The sequence below is a fragment of the Somniosus microcephalus genome, chromosome 1 (assembly GCF_052327205.1).
Source record: "Somniosus microcephalus isolate GS21.2 chromosome 1, FLI_Smic_1.0, whole genome shotgun sequence".
Classification (NCBI taxonomy): domain Eukaryota; kingdom Metazoa; phylum Chordata; class Chondrichthyes; order Squaliformes; family Somniosidae; genus Somniosus; species Somniosus microcephalus.
In genome coordinates, this window is record NC_140987.1 from 415,861,233 (window position 1) to 415,887,709 (window position 26,477).

The 26,477-nt window shown below is 47.1% G+C and overlaps 1 protein-coding gene across 5 annotated transcripts in view; it reads left to right on the forward strand.

Moving 5' to 3' along the window:
• Positions 1-26,477, forward strand: part of tenm1 (teneurin transmembrane protein 1) — a 1,268,320-nt gene that overhangs the window by 505,264 nt on the left and 736,579 nt on the right. For all 5 annotated transcript variants that reach the window (XM_085999260.1, XM_085999278.1, XM_085999249.1 and 2 more), the window contains exon 3: positions 16,140-16,400. In XM_085999260.1, the coding sequence (XP_085855386.1) occupies positions 16,140-16,400 (261 nt within the window). The remainder of the gene's footprint in view (positions 1-16,139; positions 16,401-26,477) is intronic.

Here is a 26,477-nt window from a genome sequence, read left to right on the forward strand (position 1 = left end):
CCATGACTTCCACAATCCCCTCCAAGTCAGACACCGTAAATACTTGGATATACATTGCTGTTCCTTCATCAAAACTTTGTCAGAAATCTGGAATTCCCTACCTAACACCATTTGATAAGGTGCCACATCAAAGGTTATTGCGGAAAATAAAAGCTCACAGTGTAGGGGGTAACATATTGGCATGGATAGAAGATTGGCTAGCTAACAGGAAACAGAGAGTAAGCATAAATGGGTCATTTTCTGATTGGCAAGATGTAATGAGTGGTGTGCCACAGGGATCAGTGCTGGGGCCTCAACTTTTTACAATTTATACAAATGAATTGGATGAAGGGACCGAAGGTATAGTTGCTAAATTTGCTGATGACACAAAGATAGGTAGGAAAGTAAATTGTGAAGAGGACATAAGGAGGCTACAAAGGGATATAGATAAGTTAAGTGAGTGGGCAAAGATCTGGCAAATGGAGTATAATGTGGGAAAATGTGAAGTTGCCCATTTTGGCAGGAAGAATAAAAAAGAAGCATATTTTCTAGATGGTGAGAGATTGCAAAGCTCTGAGATGCAGAGGGATCTGGATGTCCTAGTGCATGAAATGCAAAAGGTTACCATGCAGGTACAGCAAGTAATTAGGAAAGCTAATAGAATGTTGTTGTTTATTGCAAGGGGAATTGAATACAAAAATAGGGAGGTTATGCTTCAGTTATACAGGGCATTGGTGAGACCACATCTGGAGTACTGTGTACAGTATTGGTCTCCTTATTGAAGGAAGGATGTAAATGCGCTGGAAGCAGTTCAGAGAAGGTTTACTAGACTAATACCTGGAATGGGCGGGTTGTCTTATGAGGAAAGGTTGGACAGGCTAGGCTTGTATCCGCTGGAGTTTAGAAGAATAAGAGGTGACTTGATTGAAACATATAAGATCCTGAGGGGTGTGGACAGCGTGGATGTGGAGAGGATGTTTCCTCTTGTGGGAGAATCTAGAACTAGGGGTCACTGTTTTAAAATAAGGGGTCGCCCATTTAAGACAGATGAGGAGAAATTGTTTCTCACAGAGGGTCGTGAGTCTTTGGAACTTGGAAGAGGGTGGTGGAAACAGAGTCTTTGAATTTTTTTAAGGCAGAGGTAGATAGACTCTTGGTAAGCAAGGGGGTGAAAAGTTATCGGGGGTAGGTGGGAATGTGGAGTAATCAGATCAGCCATGATCTTATTGAATGGCGGAACAGGCTCGAAGGGCCGAGTGGCCTACTCCTGCTCCTAATTCGTATGTTCGTATTACCACAAAGACTGCAGTGATTCACGGAGAAGGCCCAGCACCACCTTCTCAGGCCGATTACTGACGGGGAATAAATGCAACCTCGCCCACGACGCCTACCTCCCAAGAAAAAAAAAAGAAAATGTCAGCGAGCATGGGAGACAGGAAGGGAATTTGGGTGATCAGGAGTTTAGTGGAATTTGGGTTGAGGGAGCAGGAAAGTGGTCTCATGACTGAATATTTTAACAGGCTGCAAATGTATTATTTTCCAAAAATGATTTTACATATGCAATGTCTCACTGATATATTACAGTACCTTCTGATTATGGACTAACTGCATCCAAGTACTTTCCTTGCTGTATTTAAACCATCGTGTAATTTGACAGTAGAAATTTTAGGTCAGACTACCTTAAATCCTGTTAAGAGGAATGTTAGTGTCACCTCTAATTATTGCTTTCATTTAGCTTGAACCAAATACTTAATGATTTATCGGTAAAACCTCCTAGTTAATTATTAAATACATACCCTTGACAGCCTAAATAAAGGGGATTATGAATTAGTTTCTAAAAATAAAAAGAACACCCAGTTTTTCTCTGTATCCTCCAACGATCGAGATAATAATTGTGCATTCATATTTCCTACACGCACCTGTTGCCTTACAACTTGATATTTTGGCCTGTGCAGGTACTGTGCCACAGAGATTATCAAGGATCCAAGCTTGATTCTTGATAAATCAGTCTGTACTGAGTTATCTGGCACTCATCCAAGGCAATAGGGGTGTTATGATTAGCCCAGTGCTTCGAAGGTAGGAAGAAGAAAAATCAGATATAGCTTCCATTCCTGTTTATATCCAGTGACACCTTTTCAGGGCTATGGGGAAATAGCAGGGAAGTGGGACTAATTGGACAGCTCTTTCAAAGAGCCGGCACAGGCACGATCAGCCAAATGGCGGCCTCTTGTGCTGTAAGAATCAATGGCCCCAATTTGCGGCCAGCATCGAAACAAAAGCATCAGCTGCCGGCCCTGAAGTACGCTCCGCACAGGGATCTCGCAATCCCTGTGTCGAGAACTTCGGGTTTTCTAACCTTGAATTCAATTCAATGGAACTTAATGGGGATCCCCTTATGCGAACTGCTGTGACATCAACAGGCTGTCTAAGCAGCCAATCAAAAAGCAGAATTCTCACAGACAGCAAACAAGGAAGTGAGTAAGCCATTAAAATTCTAACTTTTTAAAATAATTAGGGAGAGAAAAAGAAAGATTGGGGCCCTCACATGGGGAGAAGGCAAACCTGAAATAAAGATGCACAAATTTAAACATTTTTTTTTAAGTTTCTTAAAAATGTTAATTTTTATTAAAATGGACAAATTTCACACTGCACAAAATTAAAATTACTTTTCCAGGCCCTTAACATTTGTCTAGCAGTCAAGTTGCTGTTAAAACCCCAGTTACACCTAATCTCTTTGGGTCTAACTTTTAGTGGGGAATTTAACAGCGTACTGACTGCAGAAGAGCCAAAGGTTTCATCCGTTTCAATGATTTACAAGATTTCACTGATTGCCTGGCATCTTAAAGGAAGAAAGAAAGGTAGCAAGGCAGAGAGGTTTAGGCAGGGAATTCCAGAGCTTAGGGGGGTGGGGGATGGTGGGGTTAGTGGTAGCACAACAAAGCACAGTACAGCCAGTTTCAGAGCTGTCATTGACAGACCATGGGGGCGATTTTGCCAGCCCTGTGGAGGCGTGTTTGGAGGTGGGACTGCTGGGAAAATGGCAGAATTTGGGGGCGGGTGCCCAACCCGCCCCCAACCAGCCTCCATGCCATCTTGCCAGGAGGCGGGTAGCCGTCCCGCGCCGGGTACCATCTCCCGTCTCCTTGGATTGGAGGGATTGATTTGATTTAATTTAATTTGAATTAATTAAAGGGTAAGTCATGGCAGGGGAGCTCAGCCCCATGGTATGCTCCTCCTGCGCTATGTGGGAAATCAGGGACACTTCCTGTGGCCCTGACGACCATGTGTGCGGGAAGTGTATCCAGCTGCAGCTACTGACAGTCCGCATTGCAGTGCAGCAGCTGCGAGTGGATACATACTGGAGCATTCGCGATGCTGAGGACGTCGTGGATAGCACGTTTAGGGAGTTGGTCACACCGCAGGTAAAGGCTGCACAGGCAGGAAGAGAATGGGTGACCACCAGGCAGAGTAGGAGGTGCAGGCAGGTAGTGCAGGGGTCCCCTGTGGCTATCCCCCTCTCAAACAGATATGCCGCTTTGGATATTGGTGAGGGAGATGGCTAATTAGAGGAAGGCAGCCGCAGCCAACTTCCTGGCACCGTGGGTGGTTCTGCTGCACAGGACGGGAGGAAAAAGAGTGGGAGAGCTATAGTAATAGGGGATTCTATTGTAAGGGGAATAGATAGGCGTTTCTGCGGCCGCAAACGAGACTCCAGGATGGTATGTTGCCTCCCTGGTGCAAGGGTCAAGGATGTCTCAGAACGGCTGCAGGATATTTTGGAAAGGGAGGGTGAACAGCCAGTTGTCGTGGTGCATATAGGTACCAACAATATAGGTAAAAAATGGGATGAGGTCCTAAAAGCTGAATATGGGGAGTTAGGAGGTAAATTTAAAAATAGGACCTCAAAGGTAGTAATCTCAGGATTGCTACCAGTGCCACGTGCTAGTCAGAGTAGAAATAGAAGGATATTTCAGATGAATACATGGCTAAAGGAATGGTGCAAGGGGGAGGGATTCAAATTCCTGGGTCATTGGAACCGGTTCTGGGGGAGGTGGGACCAATACAACCGGACCGTTTGCACCTGGGCAGAACTGGGACCGATGTCGTAGGGGGAGTGTTTGCTAGTGCTCTGGGGGATGGTTTAAACTAAAATGGCAGGGGGTTGGGAACCTGAGCAGGGAGACAGAGGAAAGGGAAACAAGGATAGAAGCAAAAGAAAGGAAGGAGAAAAACAAAGGTGGCAGTCAGAGAAATCAAGGGCTAGATTTTCAGTTGCTTGCGCCAGCAGTTAGCGCCTTAAGAGAAGTGATTTCCGGGCGCTATGCGTGTAGCGCCCGGGCGCAGCGCAGTTTGCGCCCCGCCCCAAATTAAGTTGCCCGTTAGCGCCGGCGCAAAGTTTAGCGCCCGCCCGGATGCGCGCGCAGAAAATGACGTCACATCCTCGTGCAACGCCCTTTGGCCGCCCCGATTGCAAACTTCAGTCGGACCGCCCCATTGTGCGGCGGGCGGCCGGAGCGTTTGGAAAAAGGAACGCAACACAACCAGCGCGGGCCCCGGGGGGCGCTAATTAAAGGGAACGTCCTCTCCAGTATAAAGGCCATCCATTATTTCAGAAAACAGTCTTGTGCAACGCATTTCTGGAGACACAACAAGGAGGATAGCTAACTGGTTTCAAGCAGCAAGAGCCAGGTATTTTTGGACTCAGGCAACAGCGCTGCAAGTGGCCATTTGGAAATTAGAGTGTTTGCCAGGATTTGATGGGGGTTGCATGGGGTGCCAACGCGGAGCTGCAGCTCCATGTCCGTAGGGCTCGCAGACGTATTGTGAGAGGGGCAGCCCTGGCTAGAGGCAGAGGGGGCTACAGGCGTCGGCCACGTAGGCCTTACCCAGTCAGGCTATACCGCCAGCAGCGCTCCTACCTAAACATGAGTGCCGCGCGATGTGTTAAAAGGCTCCGATTCCGGAAGGGGGTGATTGCAGAGATCTGCCACCTGCTTCGCCGAGATCTGCGGCCAAAGCTCAGGTGCAGGACGTCTCTGTCGGTGGAAGTGAAGGTGACAGTGGCATTGAACTTCTATGCCACCGGCTCCTTCCAATACGCTGCTGGGGACATAGCAAACATCTCCCAGTACGGCGCGCATCGCTGCATCCGCCAGGTGACCGAAGCACTGTTCAGAAGGAGAAGCCAATTCATCTCCTTCCCCATGGCCCTGGAGAGCCAGCATCAGCGCGCATTGGGATTTTCCAGACTCGGGGAATTCCCCTTGGTGCAGGGCGCCATTGACTGTACGCATGTGGCTTTGCGGGCCCCTCTGGAGCATGGCGAGCAGTATCGCAACAGGAAGGGCTACCATTCTCTGAATGTGCAGCTGGTCTGTGACCACAAGCAGCGCATCATGGCAGTCAATGCCAGCTTCCCAGGCAGCAGCCACGATGCCTTTATCCTGCGGCAGAGTACTGTGCATGACATGTTCCAGGCACAGCCTCCCCCAAGAGGATGGCTACTCGGGGACAAAGACTATCCTTTGTGCACCTGGCTCATGACCCCGCTCCGCGCGCCCAGGACCGCTGCTGAAGAGGCCTACAACGAGAGCCATCAAACCACCCGCAACATCATCGAGCTAACTATTGGGGTCCTCAAGCAGCGGTTCCGCTGCCTTGATCGCTCCGGAGGAGCTCTCCAGTATTCGCCGGACCGGGTCTCCCAATTTGTGGTGGTTTGCTGCATGCTACACAACCTGGCTATCCGCAGGACTCAGGCACTGCCACCTGACGTTGGACCAGCACCTCAGGAGGAGGAGCAGGAGGAGCATGAGGAGGAGGAGGAGGAGGAGGAGGAGGAGCAGGAGTACGTTCCCAGGAGGGAGCGACCAGGGCCAAGGGCCGCACGACGCCACCTTATTACACGGTACTTCTAAGCCCCCTGTCAGGGAATGGCCAGGGGCCATGAGGGAAGATGAATGCAGCCGCTCCGCAAGCCCTCAGCCGGCGAAGCCAACAAACACTAAGAAGAACAACCATGGAGACTGCATGAATAAAGATAATTTTTTATTAAACAAAAATGAAAAGCCCTTCCCACATGAATCCCCAAAAACAATAAACGGGCCCCACAAAAAGCCCAACAAACGACTCACTCCCACAAACTGGGGAGGAGCCACTCCACCTTTATTGAAACCGGGCCTCAACGTCGGCCTAACGCAAAAAAAAAGCCCTCCAAAAGCACAACCATGGGCAAAATAAAGATGGCCACCGCCATATTAAAGGAAAGCTGGCCACACCCTCTACTGAGTGGCCCGCGAGGGCGAGACCTTGGCCAGCATTTTGCCTCCCCTGCCCTGCCTGCTGCTCCTTCGCAAGCTCTGCCCAGTGGCTGCTGCGAGGCTGGGGGAAGGCGCCTGAGGCTCAGATGCCCTTCCGCCAGATGCCACTGGGGGGCGGCCTACACGGCGTTTGGGCCTCGAGGGGCCGTCTCCTGAGTGGCGCGCCTGAGCCTGGCCACCATCAGCTGCAGCCGCTTGCCCTTGACGCCCCAGAGGGGGAATGGCGGCGACGGATGGTGCAATGTGGGCCAGCTGGCGTCTGGGATGCGCTGGCTGGTGCTGTGGCGCGGTGGCACTCGGCCGGGCCCGCACTGCAGGATCCGCAGCAATCAGCCGACGGCCGGCTTGCTGGGATGGTCCAGCGCGGCGCCTGCCCTGGCGATGCCTGCCTGAGACAGCGCGTGTGGCAGCAGTGAGTGGCCCTCTGGTCCTGGTGTGCGCGCGCATCACATCCGCCAGGGTCTTGACGGCATCAGTTAGCATGCGGCCAGTCGCGGCAGTTGCTGCCCCGAACTCGCGCACACTGGTCGCCAGCGACTCGATGGCCTCAGGCATGCGCCCCACCACGCTCATGAGCTCCGTGTGGCGCCGGTCCGAGTCGTCGGCCATCTGATCGAGCTTCCGCACCTCCTCCGAAGTGAAGGTGTCCGGACTGGAGTCGCGACTCTCCCGCTGGGGAGGAGGGGGCCGAACTAGGGGACCCTTGCCGCGTTGGTGACGGCGAGTTTGCCGAGCAGCAGCACTCCCCTCTGATCCTTCCCCCCTTTGGGGGGAAGGCCGCGGGCCACGCGCACGGCTGCTGGGTGGCTGGACGCCACTGGTCCCAGAAGCTGCATTGCCCTGCGACAGTTCCTCCAGGCACTCGTCCAGTGAGGAGGTGTCGAGCATTTCCTCCTCTCCTGCGGGACGTGACTGTTCCCCCGAAGGTCCGGCTTGCTCCTCCTCCTCCTCCTGGTTGGAGGTGCTGTCACTGGCAGCCTCAGGGTCCTGGTCGTCACCAGCTGAAAGCAGGAATGCACAAGAGTAGCTTCAGAGTGAGGAGACGGCGTCAGCGAGGGAGTTAGGACTGGTGGGATTCAGCGCATTGGTGGGACAGTGGCAAAGGAGGTAGCTCGGATGGGCCAGTGCGACGCGAGAGGGCCAAAAGGCGAGGTCCTTACCATTGCCGGGCAGTGGAGGGTCGGATACACCGCACGCTGTGGGGACAATCACACGTGCTCCCATGAGCACACACACGCGCTCCTCCAGCCGAGTGAGCTCCTGCAGCTTGGCGCGGCCACCCCTGGCACGGGCCTGGCGATTAAACGCTACTTTAGCCTGCAAGAGAAAGGACGGGCTGTAAGGGCGCAGTGAAGCCCTGATGTAGTGTGCACTGCCTCCCATGGTGGAATAGCTTGGCCAGAGTGAAGCCCTGATGTAGTGTGCACTGCCTCCCATGGTGGAATAGCTTGGACAGAGTGAAGCCCTGATGTAGTGTGCACTGCCTCCCATGGTGGAATAGCTTGGACAGAGTGAAGCCCTGATGTAGTGTGCACTGCCTCCCATGGTGGAATAGCTTGGCCAAAGTGTAGAGTGCCGAATGGCCATTTGATGCTCATGACTGTCCCAATGCTGCTGGCTGAGGGCTGGCCAAAAGGACTTTCAGGTCCCTTTGCCCATCATGTCAGGTGTACATGCAAGAATGAGGAGGAGACTGGAAAGGCTACTCACCCTCACAATCCTGGTCAGATCGTTGTACTTCTTACGGCATTGTGTGTGGGTCCTGGGGGCCTCGCCGGTGAATGTCACCCTCTGGGCGATCTGCTTCCAGGCTTTGGTGTAGTCGTGGTGGGTTGGATTCCTCCCACTGTCTGGAAACAAGATCTTGCGCCTCACCTCCAGAGCTGTGAGCATGATGTCCAGATCACCCTCTGAGAAGCGCAGGGCACGCTGACGGGCCTTCTCTGGCGTTGCCATGACTCCCTGGGGCTGAGCAGTAGTGTTGAGGCCTCTTTGCAAGGCTGCAGTGTGCAGGGCGTGGCAGCAGACTAATTCGTCCCTTCCCCCTTTAAGAGCTGGTCGGCACCACGGGGTCTGCTGTCAGTGCAAAAATGACCGCACCCGTGCTGCGCCCCGCCTGGGCGCTATCCCTCTGGACCGCCGGCTTAGCGCCTAAAGAGAGTAGTGGAACGCCTCTTTTAGCGCTCCACCAACCTCTTAGGGCGAAGCCACTGAATTCCCGGCAACGGGGCGCTACTTTGGGGCGGGCGCTAACTTCGGGCGGGCGCTAAAGCTAGCGCCCCAAAACTGCCTAAACTGAAAATCTAGCCCCAAGGGTTTAAATCAAACATGGCCACAGTAAATAATAATTCTAAAAGGTGTAAGAGTGTTAAAAAAACAAGTCTGAAGGCCTTGTGTCTTAATGCAAGGAGCATTCGTAATAAGGTGGATGAATTAGCTGCACAAATAGAGGTAAACGGATATGATATGATTGGGATTACGGAAACATGGCTCCAGGGTGACCAAGGCTGGGAACTCAACATCCAGGGGTATTCAATATTCAGGAAAGATAGGCAAAAAGGAAAAGGAGGTGGGGTAGCATTGCTGGTTAAAGAGGGGATTAACACAATAGTAAGGAAGGATATTAGCTCTGATGATGTGGAATCTGTATAGGGAGAACTGAGAAATACCAAGGGACAGAAAACGTTAGTGGGAGTGGTATACAGACCTCCAAACAGTAATGCAAAGGTTGGGGATGGCATTAAACGGGAAATTAGAGATGCATGCAATAAGGGCACAGTAGTTATCATGGGTGACTTTAATCTACATATAGATTGGGCTAACCAAATTAGTAATAATACTGTGGAGGAGGAATTCCTGGAGTGTATACGAGATGGTTTCCTGGACCAATATGTCGAGGAACCAGCTCGAGATCAGGCCATCTTAGACTGGGTATTATGTAATGAGAAAGGATTAATTAGCAATCTTGTTGTGCGAGGCCCCTTGGGTCGGAGCGATCATAATATGATAGAATTCTTCATTAAGATGGAGAGTGAAGTAGTTGACTCAGAGACTAGGGTCCTGAATTTAAATAAAGGAAACTACGATGGTATGAGGCACGAGTTGGATATGGTTGACTGGGGAATGTTACTCAAAGGGTTAACGGTGGATAGGCAATGGCAAACAATCAAAGATCGCATGGGTGAACTACAGAATTTGTTCATCCCTGTTTGCCATAAAAATTAAACAAAAAAGGTGACTCAACTGTTGCTAATAAGGTAAATTAGGGATAGCATAAGATCCAAGGAGAAGACATATAAATTGGCCAGAAAAAGCAGTAAATCTGAGGATTGGGAGCAGTTTAGGATTCAGCAAAGGAGGACAAAGGGATTAATTAAGAGGGGGAAAATAGAGTAAGAGAGTAAGCTTACAGGGAACATAAAAACTGACTGTAAAAGCTTTCATAGATATGTGAAAAGAAAAAGATTGGTGAAGTCAAGCGTAGATCCCTTGCAGTCAGAATCTGGGGAATTTATAATGGGTAACAAAGAAATGGCAGACCAATTAAATACATACTTTGGTTCTGTCTTCACAAAGGAGGACACAAATAACCTCCCAGAGATGTCAGGGAGCATAGGGTCTAATGAGAGGGAGGAACTGAAAGAAATCAGTATTGTTAGGGAAATTGACGGGATTGAACGCCGATAAATCCCCAGGGCCTGATAATCTACATCCTAGGGTACTTAAGGAAGTGGCCCGAGAAATAGTAGATGCATTGCTGGTCATTTTCCAAAATTTGATAGACTCTGGAACAGTTCCCATGGATTGGAGGGTAGCTAATGTTACCCCACTATTCAAAAAAGGTGGTAGAGAGAAAACGGGGAATTATAGACTGGTAAGCCCGACATCGGTAGTGGGGAAAATGCTAGAGTCCATTATAAAAGATGTAATAGCAGAGCACTTGGAAAACAGTGACAGGATCGGACAAAGTCAGCATGGATTTACAAAAGGTAAATCGTGCTTGACTAATGAACTGGAATTTTTTGAGGATGTAACTGACAGAATAGATAAGGGAGAACCAGTGGATGTGGTGTATTTGAACTTTCAGAAGGCTATCGATATGGTCCCACATGAGAGATTAGCGTGTAAAGTTAAGGCACATGGGATTGGGGGCAAGGTACTGACTTGGATAAAGAATTGATTGGCAGACAGGAAGCAAAGAGTTGGAATAAACGGCTTTTTCCAAGTGGCAGGCAGTGACGAGTGGGGTACCGCAGGAATCGGTCCTAGGACCCCAGCTATTCACAATATATATAAATGATCTAGACGAGGGAACTAGATGTAATATCTCCAAGTTTGCAGACGACACAAAACTGGGTGGGTGGGTGTGCTGTGAGGAGGATGCCGAGAAACTCCAGTATGATTTGGACAGGTTGGGTGATTGGGCAGAAGCATGGCAGATGCAGTATAATGTGGATAAATGCGAGGTTATCCACTTTGGTGGCAAAATCAGGAAGGCAGATTATTATCTGAACGGCAATAGATTGGGAGAAGGGGAAGTGCAACGAGACCTGGGTGTCCTTGTGCACCAGTTGCTGAAGGTAAGCATGCAGGTGCAGCAGGTGGTTAAGAAGGCAAATGGTATGTTGGCCTTTGTAGCAAGAGGGTTCGAGTACAATAACAAGGATGTCTTGCTGCAGTTGTACAGGGCCTTGGTGAGACCACACCTTGAGTATTGTGTGCAGTTTTGGTCGCCTTATCCGAGGAAGGATGTTCTTGCCATGGAGGGACTGCAGCGAAGATTCACCAGACTGATACCTGGGATGGCAGGAATCACTTATGAGGAGAGATTGGGTCGATTGGGCTTATACTTGCTGGAGTTTAGAAGAATGAGAGGGGATCTCTTTGAAACTTATAAAATTCTAACAGGACTAGACAGACTAGATGCAGGAAGGATGTTCCCGATGGCGGAGTCCAGAACCAGGGGTCACAGTCTAAGGATAAGGGGTAAGCCATTTAGGACAGAGATGAAGAGGAATTCCTTCACCCAGCAAGTGGTTAACCTGTGGAATTCTCTACCACAGAAGGCAGTTGAGGCCAGTTCATTAAATATATTCAAGAAGGAGTTGGATATATTTCTTAAGGCTAAAGGGATCAAGGGATATCGGGAGAAGGCAGGGACAGGGTACTGAATTTGGATGATCAGCCATGATCTCATTGAATGGCGGAGCAGGCTCGAGGGGCCGAATGGCCTACTCCTGCTCCTATCTTCGATGTTTCTATGTTTAAAGCCACTAAACTGCTTGTTAACAGGTAGTTAAAAGGCAGAAAATAGGATTATCCCCTTTTTGCCCTCACAAATGCAGGCTTCCCGAAGGCTCCGAAACCCGCCAGGGTCACCGAGGCGAGGTGGGGGTCGGAGGGGGCAGGAAACAAACCTGGTCCCAGGGGGTGGAACGTCAATTTAAATATTATAATGAGGCTGGAAGCTTCTTTTTAATCCTTCATTTTGTTTTTAACTGCATGTGGACGGGTTTCATACAATTCATGAAACCCGACAGTTAAAGCGCGGAGAGGACTGCTGGATCCAGGAGGTAAGTGGCTTTATACCTATCTCCTAGATCCAGGGTCCCTACCTAACCCACCCCCTACGATCAGAGATCCCCTCCTCCGGTGACCGGCCCCAATCTACTCTTAACTCACCCCAATCACCCGGCCCCGATCCACACTCTCCGCCACCAACCCCCGATCCTTCCCCCGGCCCGATCCCCGATCCTCTCTTTCCCCCCCATCTCTGCCCGACCTCCCTCCCCCCCACCCCCACCCCGATCGCCTGCGCGATCCCCTTGATGCTTCCCACCGGCTCTCGCCAGCGCCCCGAAAAAATTACCGCCTCCGTGGCTGAAATTCATCGGTAGCGCCCCAAGAGAGAAGCAGAGCGTTACTGGAAGCACCACACCTCCCTCCTGGGGCGCTATGAGTGAATATCGCGGCACTATGTGCTGCGGTACTACAGGCCTTCCTCCCCTTCTTAAAGGGGAGGGGCCTTGCGCAGTGTGACCCGGGTCCAGCTGGGCCACCAGGGATCGGAGTGCCGGCAAAAGAGCCGGGCACTCAAGAAGTGCCGGGCTCACGGAGCGCAGCTGGCACTCCACGGGAGGGGCTTCAGAGGAGGCCGGAGACGGCAGAGGGGGCAGGTGCTGGCAGGCGACCAGCAGCAAAAATGGCTGCCTGGCACCTCGCCTTTAATTAGCGTCGCCCCAGCCGCAGGTAGGCCCCCCTGACCCCATCGGACATAGCGTCCAGCGGTAAGTCAGGGGGTGATATCGAAGATTGCGGCCGGGCGCGAGCGAGGCGCTGCGCACGGCGATGATGTCATCGCCAGTGGTGCAGCACCACGGGGTGCTAACGGTTACCGCCGCCGCTAAACTCCTGCTGAATTTCGCAGGAGGCGTTGATGGCGCCGCGCTCGGGTGCTCGTTGCTTTGCGCCCCGTTAGCGCCCTCTTAGGGCACTAACGGGAGGCGCAAAGCAACCAAATTTTTAGGCCAAGGCCTTTTAGATTCAAAGTTGTTGTTGTAAGCAGTTTGTGTAACTCTCCTTGATAAACCCATGTCAGAAGACATAGGGGGAGAAATTCGTTATCGCCCCGTTTGGGGCGCAATTATTGGCCGGGCGCAAAGTTTAGCGCCTTCAACTGCAAACTTGGCTTCTATCGCCCTGGAGGTGATTGGAGCGCTAAATCAGGCGCTACACACCTCCCTTAAGGTGCTAACGCCGAGGAGCGAGGCGCTACCTCAGAGTGCTGGCGAAGCTCATGTGATATCGGTCAGCAATGGAACACAGACACACTGGTGCCGGCCAGTTCTTAAAGGGGAGGGTCGATCTTGCTCTCCATCCAAACCCTGCTCATTGCAGCCTTGAATCTCGGCCTGGAGAGACCTGTACATCAAATCTGCTGGGAAGAACGATGGAGAGGCCCAGGGAAAGACCTGTGCAGCCCCCACAGTCTCTTCTAAATCGATGCAAGGAAGATCAAATCAAAATGAAAAAGCAAAGTGCTGCTCAGTACCCAAAACTCCTCAACACAGCGTTGAATCTCTCCAGAAGTCTCTCTCTCTCACTCAGAACGCGTGGTGCAAAAATGTCACCGACAAAAAAAGGCAGGAAGCGGTCGCCTTTAAATAGTGCTCCCCCAGTTCCTTCCCGACTGCAAAACACTCCCCTCAACCTGTCATTGCTAGCGGCAGGCGGTAAGGCAGGGGGCGCCACTCAATATCCGGTCCAGGGCGCTACCAGGGCATTGCACGCTCGACTGATATCATGATCTGTGGGCACAGGAGGTCATGGTGGCAGTGTTTAGCGCCGCCGCAAAATGTCTGGTCAATTTCGCGAACGGCGCAAACATCGCTGCGCCCGGGCGCTAGTTGCTTTATGCCCCATTAGCGCCCTCTTAAGGTGCTAACAGGAGGTGCAAACCAACCAAATTTTTCCCCCATACTGTTTACTGTGGAACTGCATATAACATGGGAACCAATGGTTGACTGTTTCTGCCTATTTTGAGTGTATAGGAGTCAAAAATGGGCTCAAGTTCCCATAATTTAACAAGTAATTCATGTATATGAAGCAGACTTAAAGTTTAGAATATTAGAATGTTTCTCGGAGTGAGACTGGACCGCTCCAGTGTTACCAGCAGGGTATTCGAGATCAATCACCACGAAACCTTGTTGATGTTTAGCAGGTTGTAGCTCACCATCTTATATAGAGCATTATAAGTATAATCTTTGTATTTTAACTTCTTCTTGTATTGTAGCTTATTTTATAACTGTAATAAACATATATACTTTGGTACAAGGCTCCCTTTAGTCTCTTTGAGTACCAAAGATCGAACCTAAAATAAATTACTCACAGATTACCAGAAAAAGTGGTTCCAGCCGAGACACTGGCCTAATTTAAAATACAGCTAGATTCAATAATGGGAAGATTAGGATGATTAGGCAGACTCAACATGGTTTTATGAAAGGGAAATCGTGTTTCACAAATTTATTAGCATTTTTTGAGGATGTATCTAGCAGGGTAGATAAAAGGGAACCAGTGGATGTAGTATATTGGGATTTCCAAAAGGCATTCGATAAGGTGCCACATAAAAGGTTGTTATGCAAGGTAAGGGCTCATGGGGTCGGGGATAATTTATTAACATGGGTAGAGGACTGGTTAATGGACAGAAAACAAAAAATAGGGATAAATGAGTCATTTTCCAATTGGTCGGCTGTAACTACCAAGGATCGGTGCTTGGGCCTCAGCTATTTACAATCTATATTAATGACTTAGATGAAGGGATCAAGTGCAATGTATCCAAGTTTGCTGACGATAAAAAGCTAGGTGGGAAAGTAAGCTGTGAGGAGGAAGATCCTGCAAAGGGATATAAACAGGTTAAGTGAGTGGGCAATAAGCTAGCAGATGGAGTGTAATGTGGGGAAATGTGAGATTATTCACTTTGGTAGGAAGAATAGATAAACTGAATATTTTTTTAAATGGTGAGAAACTATTAAATGTTGGTGTGCAGAGATAGATGTAAATAGATGTCCTCACACAGGAAACATAAAAAGTTAACATGCAGGTACAGCAAGCAGTAAGGAAGACAAATGGCATGTTGGCCTTTATTGCAAGGGGGTTGGAGTACGAGAGTAAGGAAGCCTTACTACAATTGTACACGGCTTTGATGAGACCACACCTGGAGTACTGTGCACAGTTTTGGTCTCCTTATCTGAGGAAGGACATACTTGCCTTAAAGGCGGTGCAACAAAGGTTCACCAGATTGATCCTTGGGGTGAGAGCGTTGTCCTATGAGGAGAGATTGAGCAGATTCGGTCTATACTCTCTAGAGTTTAGAAGAATGAGGGGTGATCTCATTGAAACATAAAAGATTCTGAAGGGGACTGACAGGGAAGAAGCTGAGATGTCATTTTCCCTGGCTGGAGAGTCTAGAACTAGGGGGTATAGTCTCAGGATAAGGGGTCGGCCATTTAAGACTAAGATGAGGAGGAATTTCTTCACTGAGAGGGTTGTGAATCTTTGGAATTCTCTACCCGAAAGGGATGCTGAGCCATTGAGTATCTTCAAGGCTGAGATAGATAGATTTTTGGGCTCAAAGGGAATCAAGGGATATGGGGATCGGGCAGTGAAGTGGAGTTGAGGTCAAAGATCAGCCATGATCTTATTGAATGGTGGAGCAGGTTCAAAGGGCCGAATGGCCTACTCCTGCTCCTACTTCTTATGTTCTTATGTTCTTAAACAACCTAGACTCAGCTGTAGGGAGCAGCATTATAAAGTTTACAGATGATACCAAACTTGCCAAAGCAGTAGATAGTGATGAAGATAGTTATAGTTATAATTTTAAAAGGGAGTTGGACAGGTATTTGAGGATGAGGAACTTACAGGGTTATGAACAAAAAGCGGGGATGTGAGACTGAGCACGACTGCTCATTCAAAGAGCTAGCACAGGTACAATGGGCCGAATGGCCTCCTCCTGTGCTGTAAGTTTCTTTGATTCTATGATTATGGCATGTACTGGAATTACTTTATATCATATATGTTTCAGCTAATAAATGAACATTTCTGTGTAATGATTCAACAAACATCTTTTAAAATTTTGGTGTTTGTATGCCTAGTCAACTCACTGTTGATTTTATTCAGTCGAACTGTAGAGCTTGTTCTTCAAGCCTTCCAGTTAGAAAGGTTGAAAGGCAGCTTGTCATAATGTCCTGTTAACCTGTTTTCAGATGCATTCTTTTGATAAGCTCAGTGTCAGACTCTCTCACACTCTCTCTCTCTCTCTCCCTCTCCTTTTGTTTCTTTCAGCCTTGGAATTCTGTGAGGCTCCACCAGTGTTGTGTGGTGGATATCAGACAGATATGTGTGATCCTTCCCAGCATGGGTACCCTATGATAATAGGATCTGACGTTGATACTGAGACAGAAGGGGCTGCATCTCCAGATCATGCTTTAAGATTGTGGATGCGAGAAATCAAATCCGAACATAGCTCCTGTCTGTCGAGCCGTGCGAATTCAATGCTTTCCCTCACTGACACTGAACAGGAAAGGAAGTCTGATGCAGAAAATGGTAAGGAATTAAACTAAGCAGTTCTGTTAAATCTTGTTTTGCAGTGGAATATCTTCAGGTGACATGAAAATCAATTATATATGCGCATTAAGAATGGAGCTATTTCCAGTGGTATTGTAAGGCATGGTTTAGTTTAACCTTGTAGAGCAATTCATTGCATGAATATTATGACAATAGGATTCCTGTCCTTATCCAGCCACTCCTAACTAACTCAGTTAGGACTGTGTAATAATTCTGCCGTATTATGTATATAATTTACCCCAACTTTTTGTGCACTCAAAGTTTGCTGTCAATTGTTACGTTTCTAAGATCGTGTACAGTTTTACTTTATCATCATCAGTTACAGAAATTCATGCCTGATGGGCAGAATTCTATTGTGTTTGTAGCAGAGCAAAATATATTTTGCAACAGCACGTTTGAATGTGAGCCATTGAGTTGCTGGGGTCTTGGCGGCAGGTACAGTACTTCAATGGTGGTATTTACATTTTTTTTTACAAAAACAAGGGAAGCATTCACAATTAGATTCCAGTCTCCAGTGAAGTCAGAGTTACATTTGGAGTCTTAAGTATTTTTGGAAAACATTGGAATTTTTAAATAAAACATTGAGGAGGGAGTGAGGTGGATAACTTCAGATTCACTGTATGTAACAGATTGTTTTCATCCCTTCCTTCCTGTTTCTCTTACGGGAAAGATAAGGGAGGCACGTCGAATAAATAGGGTGACAATTCAAAATATTTGTACAAGTGCCACTTCTGTCTACACTGTACGGAAAATGTTGGTCTTTCTTAACAGCCATGTCCTTGACAGCGATTCACATCTCAGTTTGCGCCAATCTTAAAAAGTGAATGTGTATATTGAAAAGCAGAAAAGATATTCAGTGGTTCAAGGAATTAAACGGAAAATTGAATATCTTTTTCCAGCTTTACTGATTGAATGGCAGATTATCTTAAGGTATTCTTGTAAAACATACAGAAGGGGCGATTTTAACTACTCCCACCCCTGTGGGAATCGGGCAGTTAAAATCGGCCATGGGACTTGCGGCTGAGGTCCCACTGTCTTCCCACAGGTTCTGATTTCAACACGAGAGAAATAAGCTAAGTTTGGGAAACTGATTGGATCGGATCGGATCGGCTGCTCGTTTTACACCCCACCTGATTTTACTTTCCACTGGTATTAATTGAAAGTAAAGTCAGGCGGGATGTAAAACAGGCAGCCCATCTGATTCAGTCAGTTTCCCGCTGGGCGAGTCAGGTTAAGATTTAACCCACCCCCCACCCGTTTTTTTGAGTAGGCAACAGGGACACCCGCTAGAAATTGGTGCCAGCCTTCCTTAACTATGCAGGTTGGGCTGCAAGGAAGCCAGTTTAACCAGAGGCCTGTGTGGGGATGCCATTGTAGCATTCTCGTCAGGCCAACCTAGTGGGAAGAAGGATTGGCGGCAGAAGAGGCCCAAAAACGTCAGTGATTTTTACTTTTTTTGACTTTTTCTTTTTGGTGCCAGGAGGTGGAAGGAAAGTTATGGCCTCCCCTGTCCCAGGTGCCCCACCCCCACCCCGTTTGCGATAAACCCCTGAATCCCCTCCCAGCCACTTGCCTCGTGCTACCTTACATTGCGCTCTCTCCATCCAACTGCTGCATCCCCACGGTTTTGGGCGAGAGACTGACAAGAGTCTATTCAGATGAGGTCTGGGAGTTAAAATCTCCTAATCCTCACGCTGCCGAGGTCGGGGCGGTTTAACCCCCTCACCCCGCCTCGACCTTCGCCTGGTTAAAATTGGGGTTAGAGTTTTAAATTTGCTCATGCACCTTCAAATGCTTTGAAAGGAAAATCCCACCTTCATTCTGATAGTGCTTAAGATGACAGACCATTGCACTAAATGACTGTACAGCACTTAGTAAAACTTCTTGAGTTAGAAATTTTACAGGTAGGCCACCATTTCTTTTAGTTTAAAGTGAATGGGATGCCATTGTCTCTTCTTCAGTGATTACCAACAGCCTGGAATAAAAAGACAAAAAAACTGTGAATGCTGGAAATTAGAACAGAAAATTTTGCCAATATATCAGCGATTCTGGGAAAAATTTCAGGTTAACATTTCTGGTAGATACACTTTGTCAGAATTCTGCTGAAAAATGTCGACCTGTCTTTTTCAGACGCTGACTGACCTGCTGTGTATTCACAGCATTTCTTTGTCATACCAAGTACCTAGAGTTTGATTTCTCAACTATTCAACTTCAGCCGGTACATGCTAATGATAATGTCATTCAAATGTTCCTTGTAAAAAGGCTACAAATTTTTGTTAGCTAATCCCATAACAGATCCTAATGGATATAAAGTATTTATAGAACCCAGAGATTTAAGTGACGACCAAAATTCATATTGCAAAGCTCTGTAGAACTACATGGTAATTGGTGCAAATTGTTCTAATATTTATGAAATTATAAACCTATTCAGATCCAAAACTTCAAACGTATGATGTTACTATTTAAGTATTTCATGTAGTTAAAAATTATGCCAATGCATTAGGTGGTTACTGGGGTATGAAAATTTTATTACATCACATTAAGAGCTAATATCCTTAAGGATCCTAACTTAGAAGAGTTTAGCCATCTTGATTCAATTCCCAGTGATTATAAATCTAAATCACAAAATGATCCATAATTTAGCATTAACTTGGTATTTTTACAGAGAAAGTCCTGTGGGGAAATGACCTGTCTCACACATGGAGAAGAGCAGATTATTCCAACAGCCGCCCTGTGCGAACTTGCTGTATTGCCTGTTCAGATACGACAAAGACCAAATTAATATTTGTTATTTTTATGTTTTTTGTTCTTGGGCGATGTTAGATTTATACATGTCAAAATATTTTCAGCCAGTCTTTTTAGAGCCTCACCCTAAGTTTCTCACTGAAATATCCTCCCTCCTTTTCTCTGCACTGAGTAACACCTCATTCTCAGTGATTTTAGTCTCCATCTCAACTCACCTTTGCCCTCTCTCCTCTGAATTCACTGCTCTCCTGTCCCCTCTCAACCTCTCCCTCTGTATAAACTCTCCTACCCATATTCATGTCCATCCCTCAACCTTGCCATGTGAAGTGACCTTTCTACTCCCCATGGCTGGAATTTTCCAGAGTGTCAGCAGGCGGGATCGGTGGTGGGTCAGGTGGGAAAGTGTTTATTTTTGACAGCTGGTCGGGAACCCGCAGTCAACCCGGCACAACACACCTTTCTCAATGTCGGGTCTGTCAGCGCTGTGCAGACCCGACGGGCAGTGGCGGGTGACCCAATTAAACTCATTATAATGTACTTACAAGACTCTTAACAGGCTTTTTTCCTTACTTTTTAATTTTAACTTCATGGCCACGGGAACCATGCTGTTCGGTGACCACGTCTGTCAAGTTGAGGCAGGAGTTCAGTGGCCATTGCTCCAGCTGATTACTTGACAGCTTCAAATGTGCAGTAAAAGCTCCCACCTGACAGCTGATCACTTTCCTCAGCCACAAACTGTTCTTCACTGCATTTCCACAACAGATTCAGCATGCTGCAAGTCTTTCCCCAAGTCTCCATCCAGACTCACCTCATTACTTCTCACCATTGACAGATCGCTTCTGTCATCTGTACTTCACCTACCATCTATTCCATTAGCACGGGTGCCCTTTATACTCTCTCATCTTGGTCCTCAGAATCCCACCACGATCAGCTCCAAGCAGCATTAGCAACAACAACACCAACCTTCTCCGCAATCACCTGATGCTGCACAGGACACAGGGCATCAGCACCCGAGCACATTGCTACCCAGGAGGCCAGGGATGGCCCCACTATGGCCAGATTTACTTCACTTGACGCTGTACACCCTGGCTGCCACATGATGCACCAGGTTGGCACCACCCCACACCAACAACATAAAGCATCCCTACAATGCCCAAGCCATTCCTTTCACACTCATCAGCATTGCTGGGGGTACCGTTATGTCTCACCATTCACTTCAACTCACTAAGCCACTTCCAAAGGTGCACACAAATATGTCCAAGACCAGAAATTGTTGAAAATAAAGATTTCAATGTTTGACAGCACATTGATAGAAACTTTACACAAACATTGGATAAAACACCCAAGTGGCTACCCTTGTGTGTTGTTAGTTGGTATGATTGCACAAGGATGAGGGTGAGTCTGAGGGGTGGCTAGTGAGATGGGGATGTGATAATGTGGATAGAGAGTGAGGGATGGGTGGAAGTGCAAGGTAAGTTGGTGTGAGTAATGATGTGCAGGAGTAGAGTAGGGAAGGCAGAGTGATGGGGATGTGATGAGAGGCACAGCAGGATGAGGTCGAGTGCGGCTTGGTACTAATGTTTTGTGATCTAATGAGATCATTGAAATGTTTGCGCCACTGTACCCAAGTCCTCCTGACAACATTCCTGCTTGTGCCCTCCTATGCAATGTGCAACCAGGCTGTTTTGGTCTCCTGGGCAGGTGCCATCCGCCCATCAGAAGCATATGGAGGGAGTAATCGGAGAACCTGGGTGCAGCCCTCTGCCTCTGTGCAGTGATTGTCAGTGGTTGTAGCACTTCAATGCTGTAGAACACTGACAGCACAAAGGCCAAAAGAAAGTTGGCCATGGTCCCTTTAAGGAAACCAGCTGATGACGCATCATGAATGATGTCACCAGACCCACTTCTGCTAATTGGGCCGGGAAACACGCTGGGTGGACTTAACAAGGTGGGATTAACGTAAATTCATTTTAGACAGTGGGATGGAGCCAGCAGCAGGGCCGTGAACCACCACCAACATTGCACACCCCAGACTCACTGAGGTGAGCAAAATCCCGGCCCAAGTCTCAATTATAGACCAGGCCATTGTTGATCATTTTCTTGTATCCCTCACTTCATGTACCCCCTACCCACTTCCAATCCCATTCCTTCTGCTTCAGCCCCTGGAAAAACTCTGCTCAAAGACACTTGCAATTGTACTATCAAAATCCAACTGTCCAAGCTTTGGCCCTCCATTTGCCACAGTAGTTCTGCAGCTGTTGATCTGTTCAAGCGCTCCCTCACCTCGTCTTTGATGCCCTTGTCCCCAATAAAATCCTCACCCTCTCCCATCCTGGTTGTTCCCTCTGGTATGGCCCCCATCTTTGGTCCCTCAAATCCAAGTGCTCAATTGCCACATCTAGCTGCACCACATCAAGCACTATCGAGCTTTGCTTTCCTCTGCCAAAACCACTCACTACTCCAGGATCATCCTGGAATGCAAAGGTAACCCCTGGCTTCTTTTCTCTACTGCAAACGGTCTCCGTAAGCTGATCTTCCCTGAACCGTCTGCCCTCATTTAGTCCCATTCCCATGCTCTTTCAATTTTTTCATTTCAAATATTTATTCAATTCCCTTTCAAAAGCTATTATAGAATTTACTTCTACAGTACCACAGTTTCTGGCAGGGGATTCTATGTCCAAAAAATTTGGTAACCTGCCCCTTCATTCATAAAATTATATTTTCTCAAGTAAATAGGGACCCTTTTGGTCTCTAATTTGTCCCTTTTGGTCTCTAATTTGTCCCTTTTGTTTTGCTTTTTTTATGTGTTTATAAAAGCTGATACTATTTCCTTTTTATGTTACCCACCAGTCTGTCTTTCTGATATTTTTTGCTTCCCATCTATGTTTTCTTCACTATGCTTGATTTTGTTTTGAATTATTAGGCCTAGATTTGTCATCTGCCTCTCCTTCAAGTCTCATTTTAATTTCTCTACTTATCCAAGGATCTCCAACTTTACCGCACTCTCATCATTGTGTGGGAATATGTCTTTTTTATGCTAATCATATCCTGTTTGAAGTGATCACTGTTCGTGCATGATCTTATCTGCCAATTTTTCTTTCCAATATTACTGGGCGAGTTCCCCTTTTATCTCATTGAAATTTGCTTTTTTCTGGTGATGTACCTTTATCTTTGACTTTTTTACAGTTTTTATATCAAACTTAATTATGGTTGCTGTTCCATAGAAGTTCTCCTTACCTACTTGCCCCACTTAATTTATTAGAACTAGATCCAGCACTGCCTCCTTTTTTGGACTAAAAACAAACAAATCTAATTTAGAAAACAGTCCTGGACATACTGTAGAAACACTTCCCATCTTTGCTCGTTACATTACTTTTATCCCAGTGTATCTTTGAATAATTAAAGTCACCCATTATTATGACTAACTCTATCAGCATTCCCTTCGCCCTCATATCTAGCTTCCCTTAAATGCATCTATACTATTCACTTCAACCACTCCCTGTGGTAGCGAGTTCCACGTTCTCACCACTCTCTGGGTAAAGAGGTTTCTTCTGAATTCCCTATTTGATATTTTGGTGACTCTCTTATATTGCTGGCATCTAGTTTTGTTCTACCCCACAAGTGGAAACACTCTCTCTAGAGGGCTGGATTTTCCCTGCGGAGGCGGGAAGGCGGCGGGAGAGCTGGTTGGCGGGTTCTGGTCCTGTTCCCGTCTGCAGCCGCTCTCTCAAAAAGATTTTCCATAGATTACCCTTGTTAAGCCTGCCCTGCGGGGTTCCTGGCCAATTAACAGGAAGCGGGTCTGATGACGTCATTTGATGACACATCATCAGCCGATTTCCTTAAAGGGACCATGGCCACATTGATTTTGACAGTTGTGCTGTCACTGTGCTGCAGCATTGAGGTGCTGCAAACAATAACAAGCACTGCACAAAGGTGCACGTCTGCACCCAGGTTCATGCATGACTCCCTCCATATGCTTATGGAGGGAGTCACAGCACGCAGGGAGATTCTCTTCCCTTCCCATGGGTGGAAGAGACCTCCCCAGGGTATCAACACAGTCTGGTAGCACATTGCACAGGAGGACACAAGCAGGGATGTTGTCAGGAGGACCTGGCTGCAGTGGTGCAAACCTTTCTATGATCTCAGTAGATCACAAAACGTTACTGCAATGCCACACTCAAACTCACCCTGCTGTGCCATTCATCACATACCCATCACTCTGCCTTCCCTACCCTATTCCTGCACATCCTTACTCACACCAACTTACCTTACACCTCCACCCACCCCTCTCTGTCTACATTATCACTTCCCCATCTCACTAGCCACCCCTCACACTCACCCTAATCCTACTGCAAGCGTACCAACTAATACACAAGGGTAGGCACTTGAGAGGTTTAGCCAATGTTCATGTGAAGTTTTTGGTAATGTGTTGTCATACAGTGAAATCTATATTTTCAACACTTCACCTTATTGGACAGATCTATGCGCACCTTGCGAAGTGTCTTACTGAGTTCCAGTGAATGTTGAGACATAGACATAACTTCACTGCCGCCCCCCCCCCCCCCGCTATAGTGATGAGTGTGCATGGAATGGCTTGAACATTAAAGGGATGCTTTACAGTGCTGGTGTGGGATGGTGTCAACCTGGCGCATCAGTTATTTCATTTTACAGGAAAAACAACTTCTGGCTACGTTCCCTTGCTACCAACTTGTTATTTTTTGACTTAACTTCCCAGTTATTTGAACCTTTTGTCATTGTGAAAAATCCTGTGGTGGATATAAATAGAAACTGATGGTTATTAAACATGTATGGAATATCCATTCATAATTTCAAAGTTAATATGACAACATGTAAGTAAACTAAAACGGAGGTCGAGATTAACTTGGATCCCACCAAGTGTTTTGATTTAAATTTAGGGCTTGTAAACTATTGTCGGAATATTCAACTTATCATATTTGTGTGTGATTTACATGTGTTGAAATGCAGGTTTTCCAATGCTTGCGTTGCTGACAATGAAAATTCATCCAAATTGTTAATAAATTCAATTGTTAATGCCTCCGCATCATAAAAACAGAGAATCTTCGGGGGTGGTGGGGAGGCAGGGGGTGGGGGGTGGCGGTGATCTCTGACTTCCGCCCGAAATGTGTGCATAGTCGGCAGAGGGACAGGACTGGCAGTGCCACTCACCCAAAGCCAATGTCCGAGAAGCCCAAAAGATTTTTAGTTCCGGCATCATTTAAACATCACTGATTGATGCCTGGTACAAACGGGTAGAGTATGCATGGCACATGCTCCATCCATTTGTGCCTGAAAATTGCACATGGGGTCTAACAACCGATTTAGGACCTGATTTGTACATTTAAGCAGCCTTTCGTCAGAATGTGGCAGGCATGCTGATTGCACATTTACCGGACCACCTGAAAATTGCAGCAGACTGGACGTCAATGGTGCAGCTAAGGTACCCCGCCATTTTTGAGGTCAGAAACGTGCAGCTACCAGTTAAGAATTGCACCCTTTGAGTTTGGTTTGCATATTATAAAATCTCCATACAGTGTGCTCCGAAAGCAGGCAGGTGGCAACCATAGTGAATGCAATTTCCAATCATGTTGAAAGATCCACACTGTAAGGAAATGGTCTTGGATTGCCTTTTAAAAATAGATGTTTTCCCTATTTTCTTTCTACATAAACCTAATACTTTCATTTGTGGCGCGAGCCATTCACCCTTCACGTAGTGGTTTAGCAGCGAGTGTTTTGGAGGTTTGTGTTTGATTCGTGATGGTCACATGATGAATCTGCATCTGAGTGTCTGCCAATCTATTGGATTCTCCTCTTGCTTTTGTGCTAACCATTTTAGATTATTTTATTTTGTCTATTTTCTCTGTCCTCCCTTGTTGGGTCCATTTATTCCATGCATCAGGCTGTAAAGGCATGGAGGAATGCAACCTGCTTCCAGGTCTGTACTGATGACAATCTTGATCCAGCTTCCTTGAATATGTGCAAATAGTCTGCGTTAAATTTCCTGTCGGTTGTCCTTCCTACACTGTGACAAAATGGCAGGCGTCTGTTCCTCTTTCAGACACTGAAACGGGTACTATCTGGGATCATGTCATGGCTCAGCAGTGAATAACTGATCTATACAGACCAGTGGACCTCAGATTCAATTGCTGCTTAATGTTGATTTCACTGCCAGGACAGTGGTAGGAGCACTGTAATTTTAGGAGTGAAATTTTCCAGAGTCTGATTCCTGATCATTCATAGAAACATAGAAACATAGAAGATAGGAGCAGGAGTAGGCCACTCAGCCCCTCGAGCCTGCTCCGCCATTCAATGCGATCCTGGCTGATCATCCAAATTCAGTACCCGGTCCCTGCTTTCTCCCCATACCCCTTGATCCCTTTAGCCTTAAGAAATATATCCAACTCCTTCTTGAATATATTTAATGTATTGGCCTCTACTGCCTTCTGTGGTAGAGAATTCCACAGGTTCACCACTCTCTGGGTGAAGAAATTCCTCCTCATTTCTGTCCTAAATGGCTTACCCCTTATCCTTAGACTATGACCCCTGGTTCTGGACTCCCCGAACATCGGGAACATCCTTCCTGCATCAGGGAGCCCTGAAAGAAGTGCATTTGTGGAGAGAAAAGACATTGGTTTGGTTGTGATGGTGGTGACTATCCTGCTTACATTCACTTTCTAGGCTTACATGTGAATAAAGCCCACTTGTGGAAGGTATCAAATGGTGACCAGACCCCAGTGGGCGACGAGGTCCTCGGGGCAGGAGGGCAAAAGAGAAACTTGATGGGCTGGAAGGGAAGTCTTGAAAAAAATTGCATTTCTAAGCAAATAAAAAATTAATACATTTCCGTAGATACATCATGACTTAAATCACTCACATCAACATTAGTATGTAAAATCATCATGATAAAAATGATTTCTTGTTAAATTTTTAAAAATGTTTGGCCAAGTATGTTTTCATGAAGACAGTGGCCCTTTAAATGTGAAATGTTTAGAACCTTGAGATTCTAATTGATCTTCCCTGTGCTGTGCATTATGTTCCACTGACTGTTTCCACTGCTTTTATATCTAAAATATGCTAATTATTTTTGTTTTGATTGCGGTGTTGCCTCACGCTTTGATGAGAAATACAATTGTGAACATCTAAAAAATAAATCACTGTTCACCGGAGGCTACCACAAATAGCCTATATAGAACAGCTTGTCCTGTTACGAAAACAGTTGCCCAGTTTAACCTCTCTTATATTGGTCTTGGTCTCAAGCAGCCAGCGGCATTGTTCATTGTTGCTCTGCTT